Here is a 21,080-nt window from a genome sequence, read left to right on the forward strand (position 1 = left end):
AGACAACATACTAATACAAAATGCAAGCACTTATTCACTTGTAATTAAAGATGGGTATTATATGGTGTCTATAACAACTATGATGATGAAAGAAACAGCAGAAACATACACAAGCATGGGAAGAAAGGATTAATATCACTACTTTAAATAAAAATTCATACATATCTTACATGTGCAGCTTGGCAATTTCCATTTGATAGTTACTTTTAAAAGGCACATCACAGGAAAAAAAAAATTACATGCTACTACATAAAATCACTACTGTTCCATCTATGCCACTTGGATAAAAGGGAATAGTAATACATTCATAATTGGGCAATATCCAAAAACAGGATGACACTGAACACATAATAAAGGCATACTTTAGCTAAAGAGTAATATTTTCAATTTTCTCCACCTTATGTGCATATGTAAAACAAATAACTAAGTACTAGAGGGATTACAATTACAAAAACATCAAAGAGGACTTATCAAACAAGCAAATACACTTTACATTAGAATTAATGACTAAATATATTCTAAACCACTTTTTCAGTGAATTATACAATTATTTTTTGTGTAAATTGATTACAAAAAACTGTGTACATTGTAAAGGGTTATATATCACATGGTCAAATAAGTGAATACATTTTCTGTGGGAGTGACTATCTATTTCAATACATTTTGAAAGTCTGTCTGTCTACACCAATAAGTCATACTTTACATTAAAAGCATATGATATCTCGTCAAAAAAAAAGTTCTGGCAAATAATAGGGCCAAAGTAATTCATCAATTCATGTTTACTTAATCTTGAATACTTATTGCAATCAGACAAATTGTGAATGATCTTGTTTTCTGGACATATTAGTGTTTACTATGCAAAAAACAGAATGGAGTTGCCAAATATTTCAAGTACAGCTGAGTCTCACATTAACACTGTTTACATCAAAAATTTCTTGTAAACTTGGTACCCTAAATAATTCCTAAACTTACCACAAATGTGGAGAAGAAATACACTAATGAGGTCCTAAATGGAAAATACACCCATTATATAAGTAAATGCAGGTTGCAGAAAGAGCTAACACAACCTCACAGCAATATATCACCAAATTTGAGTTAATGTGTATTGCAAATTTGTTTAATCACACCCCTAACTGTAAAATGGCATCCAAAATTTGAGCTAACACTGGCAGTAAATAGGTTAATATGATCCCAACTAGAAAAACTGGGTCATTTTTACAGCTTAGTACAGTTGCTGATTTTCTAATTATAGCGGCTTCTAGTTCCTAACTCCCTATTTACACAAAGCACACATTAACACTTCATATTAATGTGCCCCTTGCCAGTCAGTCCCTCTCTCATGATAATATGTGACCCTACTGTACTTAAAAAGACTTCAGAAAATCATTTCTTTTAATGTGTATTGCAGCAATATAGGTTCAGTGAACTTCTTAAATCTGTAAGGAAAGTGGTATGCAATGTGCATAAACTACACAGCTAGTACAGAAAAACTGTAACTTGCATAAATTCTATACCTGTTTTATCCCAGATATGTATGCTGCACAATATATATATATATATACCAATAAATATCATATTGCAATTACATCACAGTTCTGTGTATCATAATTATTGGTTTAAATGTAGTATCAAGTATAAATCACAGATTCAATGTTCTTAAAAAAAAATCATACATTTTAGTTAATATACCAAGGCCTATGTCCCCAGGGCAAAACTGTCATAAAGAATGATACATCAATCACCTTGCAAGCTGCATCTGCACATTTCCAAAACAGGAATGACTAAACTTACAAGAAACTGCATTTCACATGCATGGTTAGAAACACAAGATAACTGTAATGTAAAAAAAATATATGTCTATCATACTTGGGCGCTGTCTCCCGTGTTAGCGAGGTAGCGCAAGGAAACAGATGAAAGAATGGCCCAACCCACCCACACACACATTTTCTACATTTAAAATATAAGTCATAATACAGATGATTATCTCTCATAGTCTGTATCTAAGTCTTTTAATCTCCTTCTGATGCACTCCTGTTCCAATTACTTTTCTTATTCTGGTGTCATCAACAAAGCTCCTTAACATGGTTTCTTTTACTTTTCTGTCATTATCTGATTTTGTCATCAAACGGAGATTTAAGGCTACCACCATTCCTTGTATATCTTTATGGCACAACTACTAACCTTATGTTAGTTATAAGCTCCTTAATCCATCTTCCAATCTTACCGTTAATGGTTTGTTTCACAAGTTTCTTGAGTACAATTCTATTGTTTACTTTTTCAGGTGCCTTTGCCAAATCAAGATACTATTCATTCTCTTTCCTTGCACTAAGCTTTCATATATATCATTGAAATGAAAAACAATTGGGTTTGCACTATATTTTCCAAAGAAAAAATCCATGTTTGCCTTCATTTATGTATTTGTTCTCGATCAGACATTCCAGTAAGTCTTTCTATTACTTTCCAAAAGATTTTTACAACATGAAAATCAAGAGAATTAGCCTATACTACTTAGTTGCTGGCTTTGATCCTCATTTGTGTACTGGTGTAGCATATGCCTCATCAAAAGCACCACTGGTTTTGCTGTGGTTAATTTTGTTTTCCCGAGGACAATAGCTGGGATCTCATCTGGTTCTGGAGCTGAGTCTTCTCAGAGTTAATCAACTGTTATGATCATAAAATCTGACATCCCAATGTCTACATGAGTGCATTTTCATCATGTTCGTTACATAGTTTGTCATTTAATTCACATTATTAAAATCTTTGAGAACAACCCAGAACATGGTTCCAAGGTTGGAAAATCTTGCTTCTCTCAGTTGCCTGACCACTACGATGCGACTGTTTAAGCTTTCAGAACACACAAAATGGTAATCTGATTTACAAAGACTTTGCAGTAATCTGATGAATATGATCAGGGTGTTAAGGCACATAAAATGTGTGAGATGGGAATAGCCAAGAAAACTGGGAGATGGAAATTCAAATTTTTGACTAACAGATTATGGCACAGTTGTAAAGCATACCATTACCTATGCCTCCACATAAAAAACTCAGCCCCAAGGAACTGTACCTGCATCCCCTTTACTCCTAATTCTTGTACTTCACACTGATACAAATATGGTCAATTTCACATTATCTTTTGGATATGATCCTTCAGTAACTAAGAAAATCATGTTAGTACAGGATGTTGAAAGGCTACAAAGAGACAAAGTCTTCTACTGGGCCACCACGAACAATGTGCTTTTCAATACTGGACGGACAGACATTGTCATTTACCAATGGAACAATGTCAAAGACCTTGGTGTAATCATGTCAAACAATGTACCCTTCAGTGAATACAGCAAAACATCCTCCAAATGGAGGGATGGATCCAGCTGACTTTCAAAACAAGAAAAAAAAAAGCAATGATCATACTCAAATGAACACAATATTGCTGTGTCCTAGTACAACCTAACAAGACAGGCAAAACTGCAAATTTAAACAAGGTTAAGGAACTAAATTATTGGGAGTGCCAAAATCAATGAAACTGTTCTCCCTGAACTGAAGATGGGAGAGATATCATCTTCTATTCCTAAGTTTTTAATCACAAAAAAATCCGCACATTCAAACATTCACAGCTCACATTTACCCTGAAACACGCACTGTTCCCATGGTAACTAGAACATACAAAACAGGAGAAAATTTACAAGACTACTTTCAGATGGCAAAAACGAAAGGGTGTTAATCTTACTTTCTCTTTCCTTAACTTTAATGAGAATACCTAAATGCACAGCTTTCTTAGATTTCCAGCTGAATAGACTAACACATCTTAAGAAACTGAACTAATGAACAAATAAAAGTCCATGGACATACTTTTAGCCACCTGAGCAAGTAAACATTTAAATAAGATTATGTACTTACAGGGCAGTCTTCACACAATTTGCCAGAGTAACGACCATCAACAGTTTCACGACACTTACATCGGTTGCACTCACACACTCCTTCATTCGAGCAAATTTCTCCAGTTTCTGAGAAGGATAAATTTGAAAAACTGCTGAAAAACACTTATCCAGCTCCTTACACAAGCTAGAAGTATGGTAATGGTTACATGATTTTTCACTGACGTATAGATTATTCAGCATTTTTCACAAATATATGGATTATTCACCATAAATCATCTTGCTGTAGAAACAGCAATTGCATGATAAACTTGGGTATAAGAAAAAAAGACCAACTTAATGTTCACATTAATAATCATGCTGTATTCTCACCTGGGTTGGCACAATTTGTTACACTAGTCTCACAATTGCAGGCTTCTCCTGTCCACCCTTCCTTGCATACACATTTATTACATACGCAAGTACCTTGGTCTGGTCCAGAGCAAAGGGAGCTATTGTAACGATTACACAGGAAGTTTGTACACTCACAAAACTTGCCATCTACAACCTGCAATGAAAATTGGACTTTATCAATCCCAGCAACTTTTTCTGGAACAAAATGTTCCTTCATAAAAATTTTAATTTTCATCTACTTATATTTTTATTATACTTAACCGCTGTCTCCCGCATTAGCGAGGTAGCGCAAGGAAACTGATGAGGAATGGCCCAACCCACCCACATATACATGTATATACATAAAAGCCCACACACACACACATATACATATGTTTACCAATTGGCGTCCTAGCTTCATCTCTTCGATGTATATCAACTGACTCATATTTCTCTCGTGTCTCCCCTGATGATGTGATTATTACACGAAAGTGCATTTGGGAACTTATCATGTTTCATTTTCCCCCCTGGACTCATAGGAATATACATATATATACATGTATATATCCATTCTTGCTGCCTTCATCCATTCCCTTCGCCACCCCACCACAAATGAAATAGCATTTTACAAGTGTGAATTATTTCAAATCCATCATAAGAGCTTGAAAAGATTCAGGACACCTAACATTGCATCAAAGTTGAAATACATGACTGAAATTGCACTAGCTGCTATAAGCCAAAGGTTGAGTAACAAATTTCATGTGTCGTTATCTCAACAATGCACAGGGTAGTACAACTACCAAATGTTAAGCTTCCATGAGAAAACTCATGAATGTGTTAAGTTTTACATACCAACCTGAGGTAATGCCATATTTGTTTTGACTTCTGGAACCATTCAAAACTCCCATTTTCTACTGCCTCTATCAACTTTTTGCAAACACCTAGAGAACAGATTACATAAATCACCTTACAAACTTTCCCATACACTATATCTACATTATCTTAGGATTCCTGAAACTTACTAATCTCTTCCATCACTTTCATGACAGAAATTCTCCCAGAGAGAACAACTTATCAAACTTTGCTATTTACTTCATAATTTATCAGGAGAGTTCTTGAACCTTTTTCTACTTACCTCAAACATGAAATATTTTTTACATCATACAACAAAGTACGGAATTTGAACTGTTTTTCTTACCTCGTCAGGTTCCTCTCTGTCTTTACATTTGCACTGTCCACATGTGCAAGTGCCACGGCCACTGCAGATAGCTGAGGTATTGGTCTCTCGACAAGTCGAGTCATCAAAGTTTCCTGTCCCCCACTGAGTATGGACACCACATTCACAATTGTTGCCAAGGAAATTTGGATCACATTCACATACACCACACTGATAAGTGCCATGGAAGCTGCACTCCTCAGCTTTTACAATATAACCCTAAAAGAAGATTAGAATGAGTCAGACAAGTTTTTTTTATATTTCCTCATATATCCTCATGTAAAAAAAGAAAAACACTGGAAACTACAATTCCAGAATTAAATATAGTCATATGCGAATGAGCTTCTTAAATGTTACAGAATCTCTTAGAAATTATTTGAGTGTTCTTACTTCATTTCCTGGTCTTTCACATGGGCAGTCACAAACCATTTCCAGGTCAATGGTTAGGCTCTCACGCAGACCAACAGGATAGATGCTAATCAACTGCCGCCATTTATTCCTATCCTTAGGGCACTCTTCAACCTATCACATAAATAAAAGCAGAAATTTTTGTTTTATAAAATTGTAGGTTTTAATGTATGAAATACCATTTTTATACCAAAGGTAGAGCCCTAAGAGCATCAGAGAAAGTACTTACTCACAGCATGGGTCATAACACCACTTCACCCCTAAAATGGAATGTAAACCTTTCCCACTTTATATGGGGGAAAAATATCTGGAAAAGTGTGCACAGTGAATCTGCACAGAGCAGACCTAATATTGTATGGGTCAAGATTGGAATGCACTCTCAAACCCCTCCACCCACCACAGACTTCTATTCATTCCTGCAACTAAAAAAGTGCACTAATCAATATCATACTAACAATGTATAAATAGGCTTAGCATGGATCACACATGCACTTAAAGGAATCTGTTTCAGATTCTGATCTTAACCCTACATCAGAATTGTTTCCATTTCCTGAGTCAAAGGATGACACTTATCATCTTAGCATTTGGTGACCTTGACTAAGCCAAATAATTTTTCTAAATTTTCTCTTCATTCATATTTATCAATTAACTAATTCCTAACAAAATAATTCACATTACAAACATGTCCACAGGACACAAATTTCACCACTCTGAGCCATTTCTTGACTTCACGTTTTGCTTTCAAACTCAGCATTACTGTTGGTTTCTTCTTGGGGATGCCTAAATGCAGGCATATAATCTAAGATTTACATAAAAACAATAATAAATCCACCATCCAAATCACAGCTTGGTGTTTGGTTGGTATGATGGGGAGGGGAGCAAGGCTGAGGTTACAAGGAGGCTCTGTGTGAGATGCTGGCAGAGCCTGAAAGGGATGAAGTGTAAGTGATATGCTGAAATATCAAGGCCTGGGACTAGGGAAGCTTCAGAAAATATTTTACATATATTTGATATGTAAGCTGGTGACTGAGTTTGGTAAAGTGTGTGAAAGAAGAAAGTTAAGAGTAAATGTGAATAAGAGCAAGGTTATTAGGTACAGTAGGGTTGAGGGTCAAGTCAATTGGGAGGTGAGTTTGAATGGAGAAAAACTGGAGGAAGTGAAGTGTTTTAGATATCTGGGAGTGGATCTGGCAGCGGATGGAACCATGGAAGCGGAAGTGGATCATAGGGTGGGGGAGGGGGCGAAAATTCTGGGAGCCTTGAAGAATGTGTGGAAGTCGAGAACATTACCTCGGAAAGCGAAATTGGGTATGTTTGAAGGAATAGTGGTTCCAACAATGTTGTATGGTTGCGAGGCGTGGGCTATGGATAGAGTTGTGCGCAGGAGGATGGATGTGCTGGAAATGAGATGTTTGAGGACAGTGTGTGGTGTGAGGTGGTTTGATCGAGTAAGTAACGTAAGGGTAAGAGAGATGTGTGGAAATAAAAAGAGCGTGGTTGAGAGAGCAGAAGAGGGTGTTTTGAAATGGTTTGGGCACATGGAGAGAATGAGTGAGGAAAGATTGACCAAGAGGATATATGTGTCGGAGGTGGAGGGAACGAGGAGAAGAGGGAGACCAAATTGGAGGTGGAAAGATGGAGTGAAAAAGATTTTGAGTGATCGAGGCCTGAACATGCAGGAGGGTGAAAGGAGGGCAAGGAATAGAGTGAATTGGAGCGATGTGGTATACCGGGGTTGACGTGCTGTCAGTGGATTGAATCAGGGCATGTGAAGTGTCTGGGGTAAACCATGGAAAGCTGTGTAGGTATGTATATTTGCGTGGGTGGACGTATGTATATCCATGTGTATGGGGGTGGGTTGGGCCATTTCTTTCGTCTGTTTCCTTGCGCTACCTCGCAAATGCGGGAGACAGAAAAAAAAAAAAAAAAAAAATTGATACTGAGAGAAAGACTGAGAAGACTAGCACATGGTGAGAATAAATGAAACTATGAGTGTTGTAGAGGAGTGGAGTGTTTTAAGGGAAACAATACTTAAACTTGCAAGTGAAGTGTGAGGCAAGTATAGGGTGAACATTAGACAGAAGGCAATGAAAAAAGGATGAAAAGTGGAGAGAAGTAATCAAATTACTTGTGAAAGAAATGTGCGGTATACATATGGCTTGGAGGAAACGAGTACAAATGATTGAGTACAACAGAAAGTGGCAGGAGGTCAAGAAATATGTGACAGCTGAAAAAGGCATATGAGAAATGGAGTGAGAAAGTACTAATAAACTTAAGTACACAAAAATGTCTCAGAAGAAATGTGTAAGGAGGACAAGAAGATAAATGATGGCAAAACTGAGGACAGCAAATGGGGATGTGGCATTGGGCAAATAAGGAGTAAAATGAGAGTCTGATGAATTAATGAATGTAAATGATTGGGAGGTGGATATGGCTTGTTTGTGACATGGTGGTACGCGAAACAAGATACTATAGGCCTTGCAAATGGTATGGAGAAAAGAGGGGGGTAGTGAATGCCCTGGGTACAATAAAGTACATCATAACAGCAAGAGTAGAAGGGAATGCTTATGACACTGCTCTGATCATTAATATGTGTGTGATAAGGGGAGTAAGTTTTATACTCATGTTGCCCTGTCTCTTAACCTAGTACATGTTTTTGTTCATGTATATATTCACATTTAACAGCACCCTATCCACAGACAGCGACTCATCTATCAGTCCTGATGAATGGGGAGGATGAACACTTGGGTTAGCAGAGGACCATATGCTACTCCTAGGATTTGAGCCCAGATGGGCTCACGCATGGAGGCTAACCACACCATCATGTAAGCCCATTATGTTTACATGGGATTTACACGAGAAAGACAGACAACAGGAGGCCTGATTGGCCCACGACTGGGTTGTCTGGGTAAAAAAAGTTAACTTGAAAAGAAAATATAATTCCGCTCAGCAGTTTTCATCAACTTCCCACTGCTGCACATTAGCCTTTAAAGTTTATTTCTGATGTTTCTCTCAGAGTATACCTGAATTCATAAAATATTTGTCTAAATGACTCTTGAAAGTATTAATAGTTTTAGCATTCATTATGTATAATGGGAACTTATTCCAGTGTTCAACACACCATACAAAAAGCTTTTTCCAACATCAGTACATCAATCAGTCTTCTCTACAATGCTATTCAATTACAGACAAATAATAAATACTTCTTCATGAAAAAAAGCAAACCAGCACAATATGATGATAACTTACCGTAACTTCTGCACGGAATTCCACCTCATCACCTACACGTAGTCCTTGACACACTGAGGTTTCTTTCTCTGTACCCCCCATGCACTTGGAGAAATACCGAATTGTTACTGGTGCTGTGGCATTGTCCTTAAGTTCAACTTTACTGGTGATTTTCTGTGCAGCAAAGAAATAAAACATCAAAATACCAAGGAAGTAACAATGTGACCATAATTCTAGTAAGCTGAGGTCAAATTAAGTTTTCATAAACTATAACTGGCAAAGAGGTGAAATTAACCACATTTTGGATAAAAAATGTACTGCAAACATGCATACCTACCTACCTAAATATACTTACAATGAGATTTATGGCTAAATCAAAGAGCTTCCTTAAATCCATGTTTACCACAAGACACTGAATCAAAATTGTCAAAGGCTAGTAATTTAACTTTCTAAAGAAATCAGTACTTATCTACATCTGAAATGAATTTAGTATGAGTAATTAAACTTATTGACTTGGCAAATGATTACCATATGTGTGGAATAAACATGGGACAGAACAACTTACATTATATTCTCCCTTGACAAGCTCCACCACATTTGAAGAATTTGCAGTCAGTTCTCCATAGCTGGATCCTTCCACCATCAATGACAAGCGATGGTACACAGATGCCTGTTCTGCTGTCACCGCAAAAATCAAGTTAATTTTGTGCTCCTTGGCAACTTGGTTTATCTGTAAAATAACACAACAATTTTTCAAGACAGCTGTGGAGTGTCAAAACAATTGTTAAAATAACACCAGTGTAAAAGGTGGACTTGTACATTATCATTTACCTTCTACCCTACCAAATACTAAATAATAAAAAAAAAGAACATACTAAATGAGTTCTAAATCAAATACAGATGGCACTTCCTATGGCTGGAAAGTTTGCTGTTAATAATGTTAACACAAGAAACTGATCCAATGAAAGAACTCAAGTACTAACTGAAGAAACTGCTTTTCTAGTAGTCCATGTGTGGATGAGATGAAAGAAAGACAGCTAACTGGGTTAGAGATGTGCAACTTGAAATCCACTAAAGTGCTGTCTCACTATGCAGCCATCACTAACCCTCCCAATACCCAGGCAAAGAGTTCTGGTAATATAACTTTGTGGTCACTGGCTGCCAACCGACTTCCACCTACTTATTATTATCTAAGTACTACTCAAAAAATATTCAGAATTTTCTTAGTACTGAAGGAATACCAGCTTGCTTTAATGGCTTGCAACCACACCCACTTTCAGCCATTCATGTGTAACAATCTCTACCGAACTGTTTCAATCTTTCATATCATCAAGGTATCTGAGGTCCTTGTGGAAAAAAATAAATGGCCGAGTCTGACAACAATGGATGGGAAAGTGAGCACTAAGAGTTATCCAGCGTGAAGCTTACCTGTGACACAGAAGGGTAATCCTGGAGAGTAGAATAGGTGTAATACTCGCCCTTTAAATCCATATGGCATTCACCATCATTGGGTTTCACGATACCGCCCAGCTGAAATAAATAAAAAATTATGATGTGGTATAAAAGATATTTTACAAGGACAATTAAACCATTTTTCTAAGTATAAGCAATCACAACCTTATCAAAATTATAATAACTGGTAACTTAATTTCCATAAGTTCTTTTTTCATGTCGTCAATAAATAATAAAAACCTATGCTGGAACCTGACATTCTTTTCTAGCCACATCTTGCAATATCCAAAAATGATCTGTCACAGCAATTGTACTTTTACAGGATACACTTTATACACAATCTATAACGTAAGCTGACTGATCCTAGCTAACAAAAGAAGCAGTATTTTCTTTGCCTTTATAGTATTTCTTTGCTTCCTTCCAAAATCAAAACATTTGTTGGTCATGAATACATTCTCTTCCCCCAGAATATTCTCCAAAATGACCTTCATTTCTTGTTCTGTATTCCAATGCTCCCCAGTTTCTATCTTTCTCTATTTTTCTTGCTCAACTACTATACAGATCTAGAGAAAACAAGTGATACCAGAAAAGAGGAAACTGAAATAAAACTAAATGAACAGAAGAAAATGATAAAAGAGAAAAGAAATTAGCAAAGAAAGGACAATGGAGCTTAAACAAAAAAATCAGGCATGTTGACAAGAAATGAATGGAATTACACAGGAGAGATCAAGGAAGAAATGAAAAGTGTGTGAACCATAATCAGTTTCCATATGTAAACAAATCAAAATACAAAAACATGAAACATAGGTCAGGACGATTAACTTTTCGTAGGATGCTGCAGTGTTCATCTGAATGCACCTATATTTAAACTTATATGACCATACATCAGGTAGTGGCTGAGAGCTGGGATGGCAAGTGAAGTGGAATAGAAGGTGATATGGGTGGTTGAAGAGGTGGAGGTAGTCATGAGGGAAAAGAGGTAACAGAGGTGGCTGCAGATATGGTGGAAGAGGTGGTCATAAGGATGATGGTGGTAGCTGATGGCAGAGGGATGGTTGCAGAGGTATCAGAAAGTGTGGAAGAGGTGATAACAGGAGTGGTGGTAGTGGTGATGGCAAAAGGGGATGATGAATATACATTTCAAGATGATTTCCAGCTCTCTTTTCCTGCCCCTCTTCACTGCCTTCTACTGCATGGAAGAGACACTTGTGTAGTATTCATTTTACCCTAACCCTTGGAATATAGTTCATCAGTATAAGCCTATGATCAAATTAAAATTTTCATTGGTCTATTACAAAAACACTCCAAAGTTGGTCTGATACATGGTTGGTGAAGTCCAACCCAGGTAAATGAGGAGGGTCACAGCAAAAAAAAGCTTGTGTGTGTGTGTGTGTGTGTGTGTAAATGAACTGGAAGTCAACACCGTCCTAACCCCAGCACCAGAATCCCACCTTAGGAGAATGGTAAGGAGACAAACAGGTAATTATAGAGAAAACTTTTTTCTCTTATTCATAATGCAGCGCATAAAGTTAAAAAAAATCTGAGAGGTTCCTTAACACTCGTATCATATCTGATGAAAGGTATCAAAAAACATGACATCACCTTGCCATCACCAGCATAATGGAAGCCAGCATCGGTGGAGAACACCAAGAGTCTACGGGCTTCCTGGCGCCAGTTGATATGATCCTGACACACGATAGCTTGCATGATAGCGTCAAAACCACCTTCAGGAGCATCTAAATTACCAGAGACAGGTGCTTGCTGTACCTCTTTCTGTGGATAAGTTATGTATTAATGATCTGATACTCCAAGTCTACATTCTATGTAATCTGTGTATTAAAGAAGTCTATTTCTTTTCGGCTAATGTTAATTCCATACCATTCTAAAACATGTGGACCAAGGGGAATAAAGCCTCTGAATTTACTCATACACATCCTCAATCCATGTCCAGTCTAAATGGTTAAAGTGAAACATGAACTTCTAGTTCAATATTGAGACTTCTACTTGTTCATTTAATTTCAGAAAACATTTTTCATATTATTTTCTAATTGTCGTGATGGACAAATCTCTCAAATCCTTTAAAGGCTTCTCACAATCTGCCAAAAAATTCCAAACACCATGCTTTCAATACATTATAAGTAACTTACAGCAAAAGCTTCAGCGTTGTCGGTGAGTGGTAAGGCATTCCGGAAACCATAGGGAGCTTCACAGCCCTTACATGGAGCCACAAGCCTAAAAAAGTTAACATCAGCCCATATATCAAACCATCCAAAATATATGCCTAAAAAATACAAAGTATGAAAAAATGGGACAGCCACTTCACTCTAAAAACATTTACATAACAAAGCATCACAACTGATAAACAATGAAATATATTTGTAGAGCACACCCCATACATATGCTCTTATGCACCCCAACTGAATGACACCTTTGTCACCTTGATGTTTCATCCTCAACCTCCACAGTGTCTTTGGCAAGACTGGTTAACTTCCATTTGCCTTGGTATGAAACAGTGGCTACACAATAATTTCTAAAACATTTTCATTCATGAGACTTTACAATCTTGATCTCTAACTCCTAATGATCTTTATCCTAAAGATCATTCAGGGGTAGAACTATGTTTAGAGCAATTATGGCACAGGTTAGGTAAATATACATTCAAATGTCATCATATATACTGTATATAACATTTAAAAGCATCTTAATATACATGACCTGGTAACCTTGACATTAGACCCAGACATACAAATCTTATTCAGCTGTACAACTCCATCCATAGAACTCTGGTACAAATTTAAACTTATCCATTACTTGATTCTTCAGATACATTTTCCCAGAAAAAAAATCTTGTAATTTTGACCTATGACTCCAGATTCAAAGATTTAAGCATAGGTAAAGCTTTACTTTTTAAATCTCAAGACTAAAGTCATAAGCATAAGTCCACATTGCAAACAGGCCTTAACCAAAATGTGAAGAGAGTTAAAGACAGGGGAGACAGAAATAAGAAGAAATTATTTCAACAATTTAGAGGAATGTCAAACTTGTTTGGAAAATACACGGATACACAGAGTTCCAAAACTCTGAAATATTTCAAAATGTCAAAGTGGATGAATGAAATAAATATATAAACACATCAGCTTACATGTCGCATTTCTTGATTGAGACCCTTGTAACTCAACTTACTTTTCAGGAACAGTACTGACATAAGGCATGACGACTTTGTCCACAAATGATCCAAAGCCAAGTTTGAAATTTTTTGTGATTTTCTGCATCTCTTCAGCCAACAGTGTGCCAAGCTTAGAGAGAGATTCCTTATCATCCTCCATAGATTTGGACAAGTCCATGAGGTAATACAAGTCTACTGGATAGTCCTCAGCTTGCCTGAAGGTTACCTGCATGCTGTTGGTCTCCTCTGTAAAAAACACAAAAAATTAAAAAATCATGGGATAATCATGGTCTCTATATGAGACAAAAAGCTAAAGACAACAATGTGTAATTGTTGTCAGTGGATTGAATCACGGCATGTGAAGCGTCTGGGGTAAACCATGGAAAGTTGTGTGGGGCCTGGATGTGGAAAGGGAGCTGTGGTTTCGGGCATTATTGCATGACAGCTAGAGACTGAGTGTGAACGAATGGGGCCTTTGTTGTCTTTTCCTAGTGCTACCTCGCACACATGAGGGGGGAGGGGGATGGTATTCCATGTGCGGCGAGGTGGCGATGGGAATGAATAAAAGCAGACAGTGTGAATTGTGTGCATGGGTGTATATGTATGTGTCTGTGTGTGTATATATATGTGTACATTGAGATGTATAGGTATGTATATTTGCGTGTGTGGACGTATATGTATATACATGTGTATGGGGGTGGGTTGGGCCATTTCTTTCGTCTGTTTCCTTGAGCTACCTCGCACACACGGGAGACAGCGACAAAGCAAAATAAATAAATAAATACAAATATATATAATGTATGTGTATACATTGTGTATGGGGGTGGGTTGGGCCATTTCTTTCGTCTGTTTCCCTGCGCTACCTTGCAAACGCGGGAGACAGCGGAAAAAAAAAAATATATATACATATATATATAAGAAGCAAAACTGCTTAATACTGTATTTGTATGGCCACCTATAAAACAGGCAAAATTAGAAGCATGGGAGCTCAAAAAGATAGGATATGAGACAGGATTAGAAAGTAATGATGAACTTCAGGGGTGAAGGAGAACAAAGTAAGCAGAAGACGACAGTTGGAGGTGACAGTGACAATAGCAGATGGGGAAGTAGCAAGAGGTAAAGATGTGAGGAAGAGATGGCGCAAGACTTCTGAAGGACTGTTGAATGTTTTGGATAACGGGAGGATAGATATGGTGTGTTCTGGGGGAGGTGGAATGCAGGGTGAGAGTCAAGGCAAATACTATGGTAAAAAGGGAAGAGGCCATGAAAGGCTTGTGAGAGAAAAAGTCTGGGAAAGTGAAGAAGAGAAGCACTACCAATAATGTAATTTCAGTATCATACACACACACAATGCTCTTAATTTCATTTCGATGAGGATGGACAATGATAACAAAATAGTAACATACACACACTGGCAACTCAGCACACTTGCTATATCATCCATTACTAACTTTAAAAGCATCTATAAAGTTTAAAAAGTGCATACTAATTCTATTTGTAAGCCAAATCAGATTATATAATAAAAAGACAGAAAAGTAACAAATGTATATGTAATAGTTAAACATTTCAAAGAAAACATCAAATACCTTTGAGAGGCGAAATCCTATCCATCTGCAAGCACACTAAAAACCCTTACCTCATGTGATTAATCATGAGCCTTAACAGGATACCAGCCATAATGAATCTTGTGAATGTTCTGAACATCTATGTGTGCAATTATTTTTTCTAGTTCTTATTTTTTTGCAATATCCAGCCACATGTAAATATCAAACTGGATGTTTACCATAAATATATCTCTTAACATGACAAGTTCTTCCATATTGCTCTGATATACATAAAATAAAATCAAAGTAATTCTGGATAAGTTAAATTACTAAAACTTAGAATTTGGTACTTAAAGGCAGAACACTTACGGACTCTCAGCTTCATGGAAACCCTCTGTGGCTTCATCTGCACCACAGCCTCCCCACTCTCACTGCCACCAACTCCAATGCCACCACTGCTACCACTGCCAGCCACCACACCAGCCTGTGTCAGCTCTTCATTGACAATCATCTCAAAGTAATTTTGAGGTTCGAAAACATTATCTTCCCCACAGGTGGTACGCCACTTGGGTACAAATGTGTCTGTTCGCATGATGCATCTTTCAAGCCTCTTTCCATCGTCATCAGTAAAGTTCTGTAAGATAAAAATTATGCTGAACTAATTCAGAACATTTTCTGAAACTATATACATGGTGCAAGGTGCAAGAGGTGAAAAAGAGGGCAAATGAGAGTTGGGGTGAGAGAGTATCATTAAATTTTAGGGAGAATAAAAAGATGTTCTGGAAGGAGGTAAATAAAGTGCGTAAGACAAGGGAGCAAATGGGAACTTCAGTGAAGGGCGCAAATGGGGAGGTGATAACAAGTAGTGGTGATGTGAGAAGGAGATGGAGTGAGTATTTTGAAGGTTTGTTGAATGTGTTTGATGATAGAGTGGCAGACATAGGGTGTTTTGGTCGAGGTGGTGTGCAAAGTGAGAGGGTTAGGGAAAATGATTTGGTAAACAGAGAAGAGGTAGTAAAAGCTTTGCGGAGGATGAAAGCCGGCAAGGCAGCAAGTTTGGATGGTATTGCAGTGGAATTTATTAAAAAAGGGGTGACTGTATTATTATTGACTGGTTGGTAAGGTTATTTAATGTATGTATGACTCATGGTGAGGTGCCTGAGGATTGGCGGAATGCGTGCATATTCCCATTGTACAAAGGCAAAGGGGATAAGAGTGAGTGCTCAAATTACAGAGGTATAAGTTTGTTGAGTATTCCTGGTAAATTATATGGGAGGGTACTGATTGAGAGGGTCAAGGCATGTACAGAGCATCAGATTGGGGAAGAGCAGTGTGGTTTCAGAAGTGGGAGAGGATGTGTGGATCAGGTGTTTGCTTTGAAGAATGTATGTGAGAAATACTTAGAAAAGCAAATGGATTTGTATGTAGCATTCATGGATCTGGAGAAGGCATATGACAGAGTTGATAGAGATGCTCTGTGGAAGGTATTAAGAATATATGGTGCGGGAGGCAAGTTGTTAGAAGCAGTGAAAAGTTTTTATCGAGGATGTAAGGCATGTGTACGTGTAGGAAGACAGGAAAGTGATTGGTTCTCAGTGAATGTAGGTTTGCGGCAGGGGTGTGTGATGTCTCCATGGTTGTTTAATTTGTTTATGGATGGGGTTGTTAGGGAGGTGAATGCAAGAGTTTTGGAAAGAGGGGCAAGTATGAAGTCTGTTGGGGATGAGAGAGCTTGGGAAGTGAGTCAGTTGTTGTTCGCTGATGATACAGCGCTGGTGGCTGATTCATGTGAGAAACTGCAGAAGCAGGTGACTGAGTTTGGTAAAGTGTGTGAAAGAAGAAAGTTAAGAGAAATGTGAATAAGAGCAAGGTTATTAGGTACAGTAGGGTTGAGGGTCAAGTCAATTGGGAGGTAAGTTTGAATGGAGAAAAACTGGAGGAAGTAAAGTGTTTTAGATATCTGGGAGTGGATCTGGCAGCGGATGGAACCATGGAAGCGGAAGTGGATCATAGGGTGGGGGAGGGGCGAAAATCCTGGGAGCCTTGAAGAATGTGTGGAAGTCGAGAACATTATCTCCGAAAGCAAAAATGGGTATGTTTGAAGGAATAGTGGTTCCAACAATGTTGTATGGTTGCGAGGTGTGGGCTATGGATAGAGTTGTGCGCAGGAGGATGGATGTGCTGGAAATGAGATGTTTGAGGACAATGTGTGGTGTGAGGTGGTTTGATCGAGTAAGTAACGTAAGGGTAAGAGAGATGTGTGGAAATAAAAAGAGCGTGGTTGAGAGAGCAGAAGAGGGTGTTTTGAAATGGTTTGGGCACATGGAGAGAATGAGTGAGGAAAGATTGACCAAGAGGATATATGTGTCGGAGGTGGAGGGAACGAGGAGAAGTGGGAGACCAAATTGGAGGTGGAAAGATGGAGTGAAAAAGATTTTGTGTGATCGGGGCCTGAACATGCAGGAGGGTGAAAGGAGGGCAAGGAATAGAGTGAATTGGATCGATGTGGTATACTGGGGTTGACGTGCTGTCAGTGAATTGAATCAGGGCATGTGAAGCATCTGGGGTAAACCATGGAAAGCTGTGTAGGTATGTATATTTGCGTGTGTGGACGTATGTATATACATGTGTATGGGGGTGGGTTGGGCCATTTCTTTCGTCTGTTTCCTTGCGCTACCTCGCAAACGCGGGAGACAGCGGCAAAAAAAAAAAAAAAATATATATATATATATATATATATATATATATATATATATATATATATATATATATATACCTTCAACCAATAATGAAAGGTTACCTATGTATATATCTTAAAAAAGAAAAAAAGTTCTGGCAAACCAAATGCACTTACAGGCATTACGAAAGTACAAATGAATCTAGAAAGTGAATACATACAACACCAATGGCCTAAAAATGAATCAAAAGGAGCCATGTGAGGAGTGATCACCACCCTCAAAGGCTCAGGCTGGAGTGGCTGATGTGCATGAATGTAACCAAAATGAGAAGAGAGTTAGGTAATATGTTTGGGGAGAATAACCTGAATGCTCTGGCTTAAGTAAAACAAAGATCAAGGGGGAGAAAGAAGAATACTTTGGGAATGTACTGTGGGGGGTTAAAGTCTGGAGCTAATGTGAAGGCAAGCACAAAGAAGCATAACACATATACTGAGGGATATATGGGATTGTGTGATGGAAAGTAAAAATGTGAGACCCAGAATGATGTGTGAAAATGAAAGAGGATTAAAAGAAGTGGGCAACTCTTTGTGCTTTTACACCTGGGATTGCAAGAAGTGAGGAACAGAGATAATTGTTTTGAGATGAGTAGAAAGAGTGCATCAGAATTTTTCATGAGAGGAACTGAGAAACAGAAATGGGCAATCTAAATGCAAGAGTGAGAGATGAGGCAGTTGAGAATATATTTGGGAGGCATGGGGTACCTACTGTGAATGAAAATAGTGAACAGTTTGAGGACTGTAGAGCTAAAAATTGACTGGTGATTGGGAATACCTTGTTTAAAAACTGACATATACATAGAGATATGTGGGAGAGTGGGGTTGATTGTATGTGGGCATTACTGGATTATTTCTAAATTGACTGGTGTGCTAAAAAGAGACTACTGTATGTGAACTCACTAGGAGAGGCAGTTGGTGGGATGTCTGCTCATGTTTTTGTGGAGATACAGGTGAACTTTTGATGAGGCTTTAGAAAAAGAATATATGAGTGGGAAAGGGGGTCGTAAAAATGTTTTGAAAAACCTAAAAGTTGATACAACAGTTCTTTCTGTTTTATATGTCAGTTGTAGAGTCAACACTTTGTTTTTGTATATCATCATACTATGGATGTTTGAGAGTAAAAAATAAGAATAAACTCTGGAGAATATGTTTGAAACTAAACTTATAGAATTATGAGTGATCACCATCTTATGAATAATACCTGTGTGTTTTTTATTTCAGGCAAAAAGATTGTGTTTACCACTGCAAAAAACATGCAGACATAAGAATTCATTTGTACCAATAAGTATTAAACTCTACAATCATGTAAACTCAAAAAGACAGTTGTTCATTGCAACAGTACTGAAGTTGGAGTGTGTATGATTATGATGCTGAACCAAATCTGTTGTCTTTTAGCTAGAGCACTTTCACATTATCATTTTCTTTTATCTTGTGTAAGAGACTAAATGTGTATTATAACATGACTCTGAATCCATACAAAGTTTCAATTTGTATAATGTACAACAAATAGACTACAGTATCAATTAGTCAATAAAAAAGAATGAGTCTGGGAAAGAGGTTTTTTGAGAAGCGATGAGGAAAGAGTAAATGAAGAATAACAAAAAGTCAGAGGAAATGACACAAAGGGAAAAAGGGTAAGGAATGGTAGGTATCTAGGGTCGTAGTGCTTACATGTGCCTGAAAAGTATATGGAGCATGGATCTGAAAGGTGGTAGAGAGTGGTGGGATGAAAAAGTTGAGTTGACCGTTAAAAAGAAGAGAAGAGTACATACATTACTTGCAGTAAGGAGTACAAGTGATCAGGATGTGTACAAGATGAAGTGGCAGATGGTAAAGGGGAAGGAGCTAAAGATGGCACAAATGAGAGCTGGAGTGAGAAAATATCTGCAATCTTCAAGGAGGTTAAGAAAACTTTTAGGAAGGAGGTGAATAATGTGAGCTGATGGGGAAGTACAGATAAAAAAAAATGTGGAAAGACTGTTGTGAGCTTTACATACCCCTGACTTTGTACACCACATGCAATTTGGTGTCTGAATACATCCTGAGCAGGAAGTCTTATGTTTGCAATCCTGTGAGGCCCAAGACAGAGTGCTCAGAATCACTAGCAGCCAGACTCTTAACCAGCGCATCTTGAATTTATATTCTATTAACACCTGAAAAATAAATTGTGGTGAAAAAAAACATTAATCACATTCTGTTCACCCATACACTAGCTACAGGCAACGAGGCTTCTAAGAGGCTTCTAGAAAGGTTTCAACACAAAACTTAGCAAATGTTGGTTAAAGGGATATTTCCCAAGGCTTGAGGAAACGAATGAGCATCAACACAAGCAGGTTTAAAGGATTTTCTCAATATCAAAATCTAGACCAATTCATTAATTTCATGATACTTTTACAGATATACTATCCAAATTTTTTTCTCTGAGTACAATGAAACATGAAATTATGCAATATCAGAAAAGGATAATACTAATACATTTGATGATTATATGACCTTCCCAGACTCAATAAGAAAAAATTAAAACTGCTAAGAGAACCTAGAAAACAAAGCAAGCAAGTTTCTTCATGAAAGATTTGACAAGTATCTCTACTGCTTCATAAAATTGACTTAAGGATGCTCAGCGGCTCAGTTTCCTAACCCTAGAGGATACAGAAATACTTCCATGGTTTCAAAAAGGATCCTGCCCCCACCTAAAAATACTGGGTCCAAACTTTTCAAATTCCCTTGGGTTAAACAGTTTCAATGAACAAGGAACACATGACAAAAAGTTTTAAATACCAAAGGTAAAAAACAAATTACCCATGCAAAGCACTTTGCCCACTGGTTACCTGTCTTTCTATATATCTTTTTAACTTAAACTCTGATGCCTAATTCCCCTAAGAGTTCAAGAAATGATCAGAGAAGACCAGGCAGCCGTAACCAAACACACCTTGCTAGCATGTTCCATTAACCTTTCACCTTCTTGAGTCCTCTCCCAGGTAAATTCCCTTATTTCTCTCTTGCAGGATACTTGCTGTCATCCCTTTACTAAACTTTCTTCTGCCCTGTTCCTATATATTTTCTTTACCAATCTACCATCATGCATCCT

The 21,080-nt window shown here is 37.6% G+C and overlaps 1 protein-coding gene across 5 annotated transcripts in view; it reads right to left on the reverse strand.

Moving 5' to 3' along the window:
- Positions 1 to 21,080, reverse strand: part of mys (position-specific antigen beta subunit myospheroid) — a 38,951-nt gene that overhangs the window by 8,918 nt on the left and 8,953 nt on the right. For all 5 annotated transcript variants that reach the window (XM_071685133.1, XM_071685135.1, XM_071685134.1 and 2 more), the window contains 12 exons: positions 19,990 to 20,145; positions 15,628 to 15,892; positions 13,732 to 13,960; positions 12,696 to 12,780; positions 12,151 to 12,321; positions 10,525 to 10,626; positions 9,662 to 9,826; positions 9,118 to 9,270; positions 5,851 to 5,982; positions 5,443 to 5,679; positions 4,245 to 4,419; positions 3,895 to 4,001 (listed from right to left, as the gene is read on the reverse strand). In XM_071685133.1, coding sequence (XP_071541234.1) covers positions 3,895 to 4,001; positions 4,245 to 4,419; positions 5,443 to 5,679; positions 5,851 to 5,982; positions 9,118 to 9,270; positions 9,662 to 9,826; positions 10,525 to 10,626; positions 12,151 to 12,321; positions 12,696 to 12,780; positions 13,732 to 13,960; positions 15,628 to 15,892; positions 19,990 to 20,121 — 1,953 coding nt within the window. In that variant the 5' untranslated portion in view covers positions 20,122 to 20,145. The remainder of the gene's footprint in view (positions 1 to 3,894; positions 4,002 to 4,244; positions 4,420 to 5,442; positions 5,680 to 5,850; positions 5,983 to 9,117; positions 9,271 to 9,661; positions 9,827 to 10,524; positions 10,627 to 12,150; positions 12,322 to 12,695; positions 12,781 to 13,731; positions 13,961 to 15,627; positions 15,893 to 19,989; positions 20,146 to 21,080) is intronic.

Source organism: Panulirus ornatus, chromosome 39 (assembly GCF_036320965.1).
Source record: "Panulirus ornatus isolate Po-2019 chromosome 39, ASM3632096v1, whole genome shotgun sequence".
Taxonomy (NCBI): Eukaryota; Metazoa; Arthropoda; class Malacostraca; order Decapoda; family Palinuridae; genus Panulirus; species Panulirus ornatus.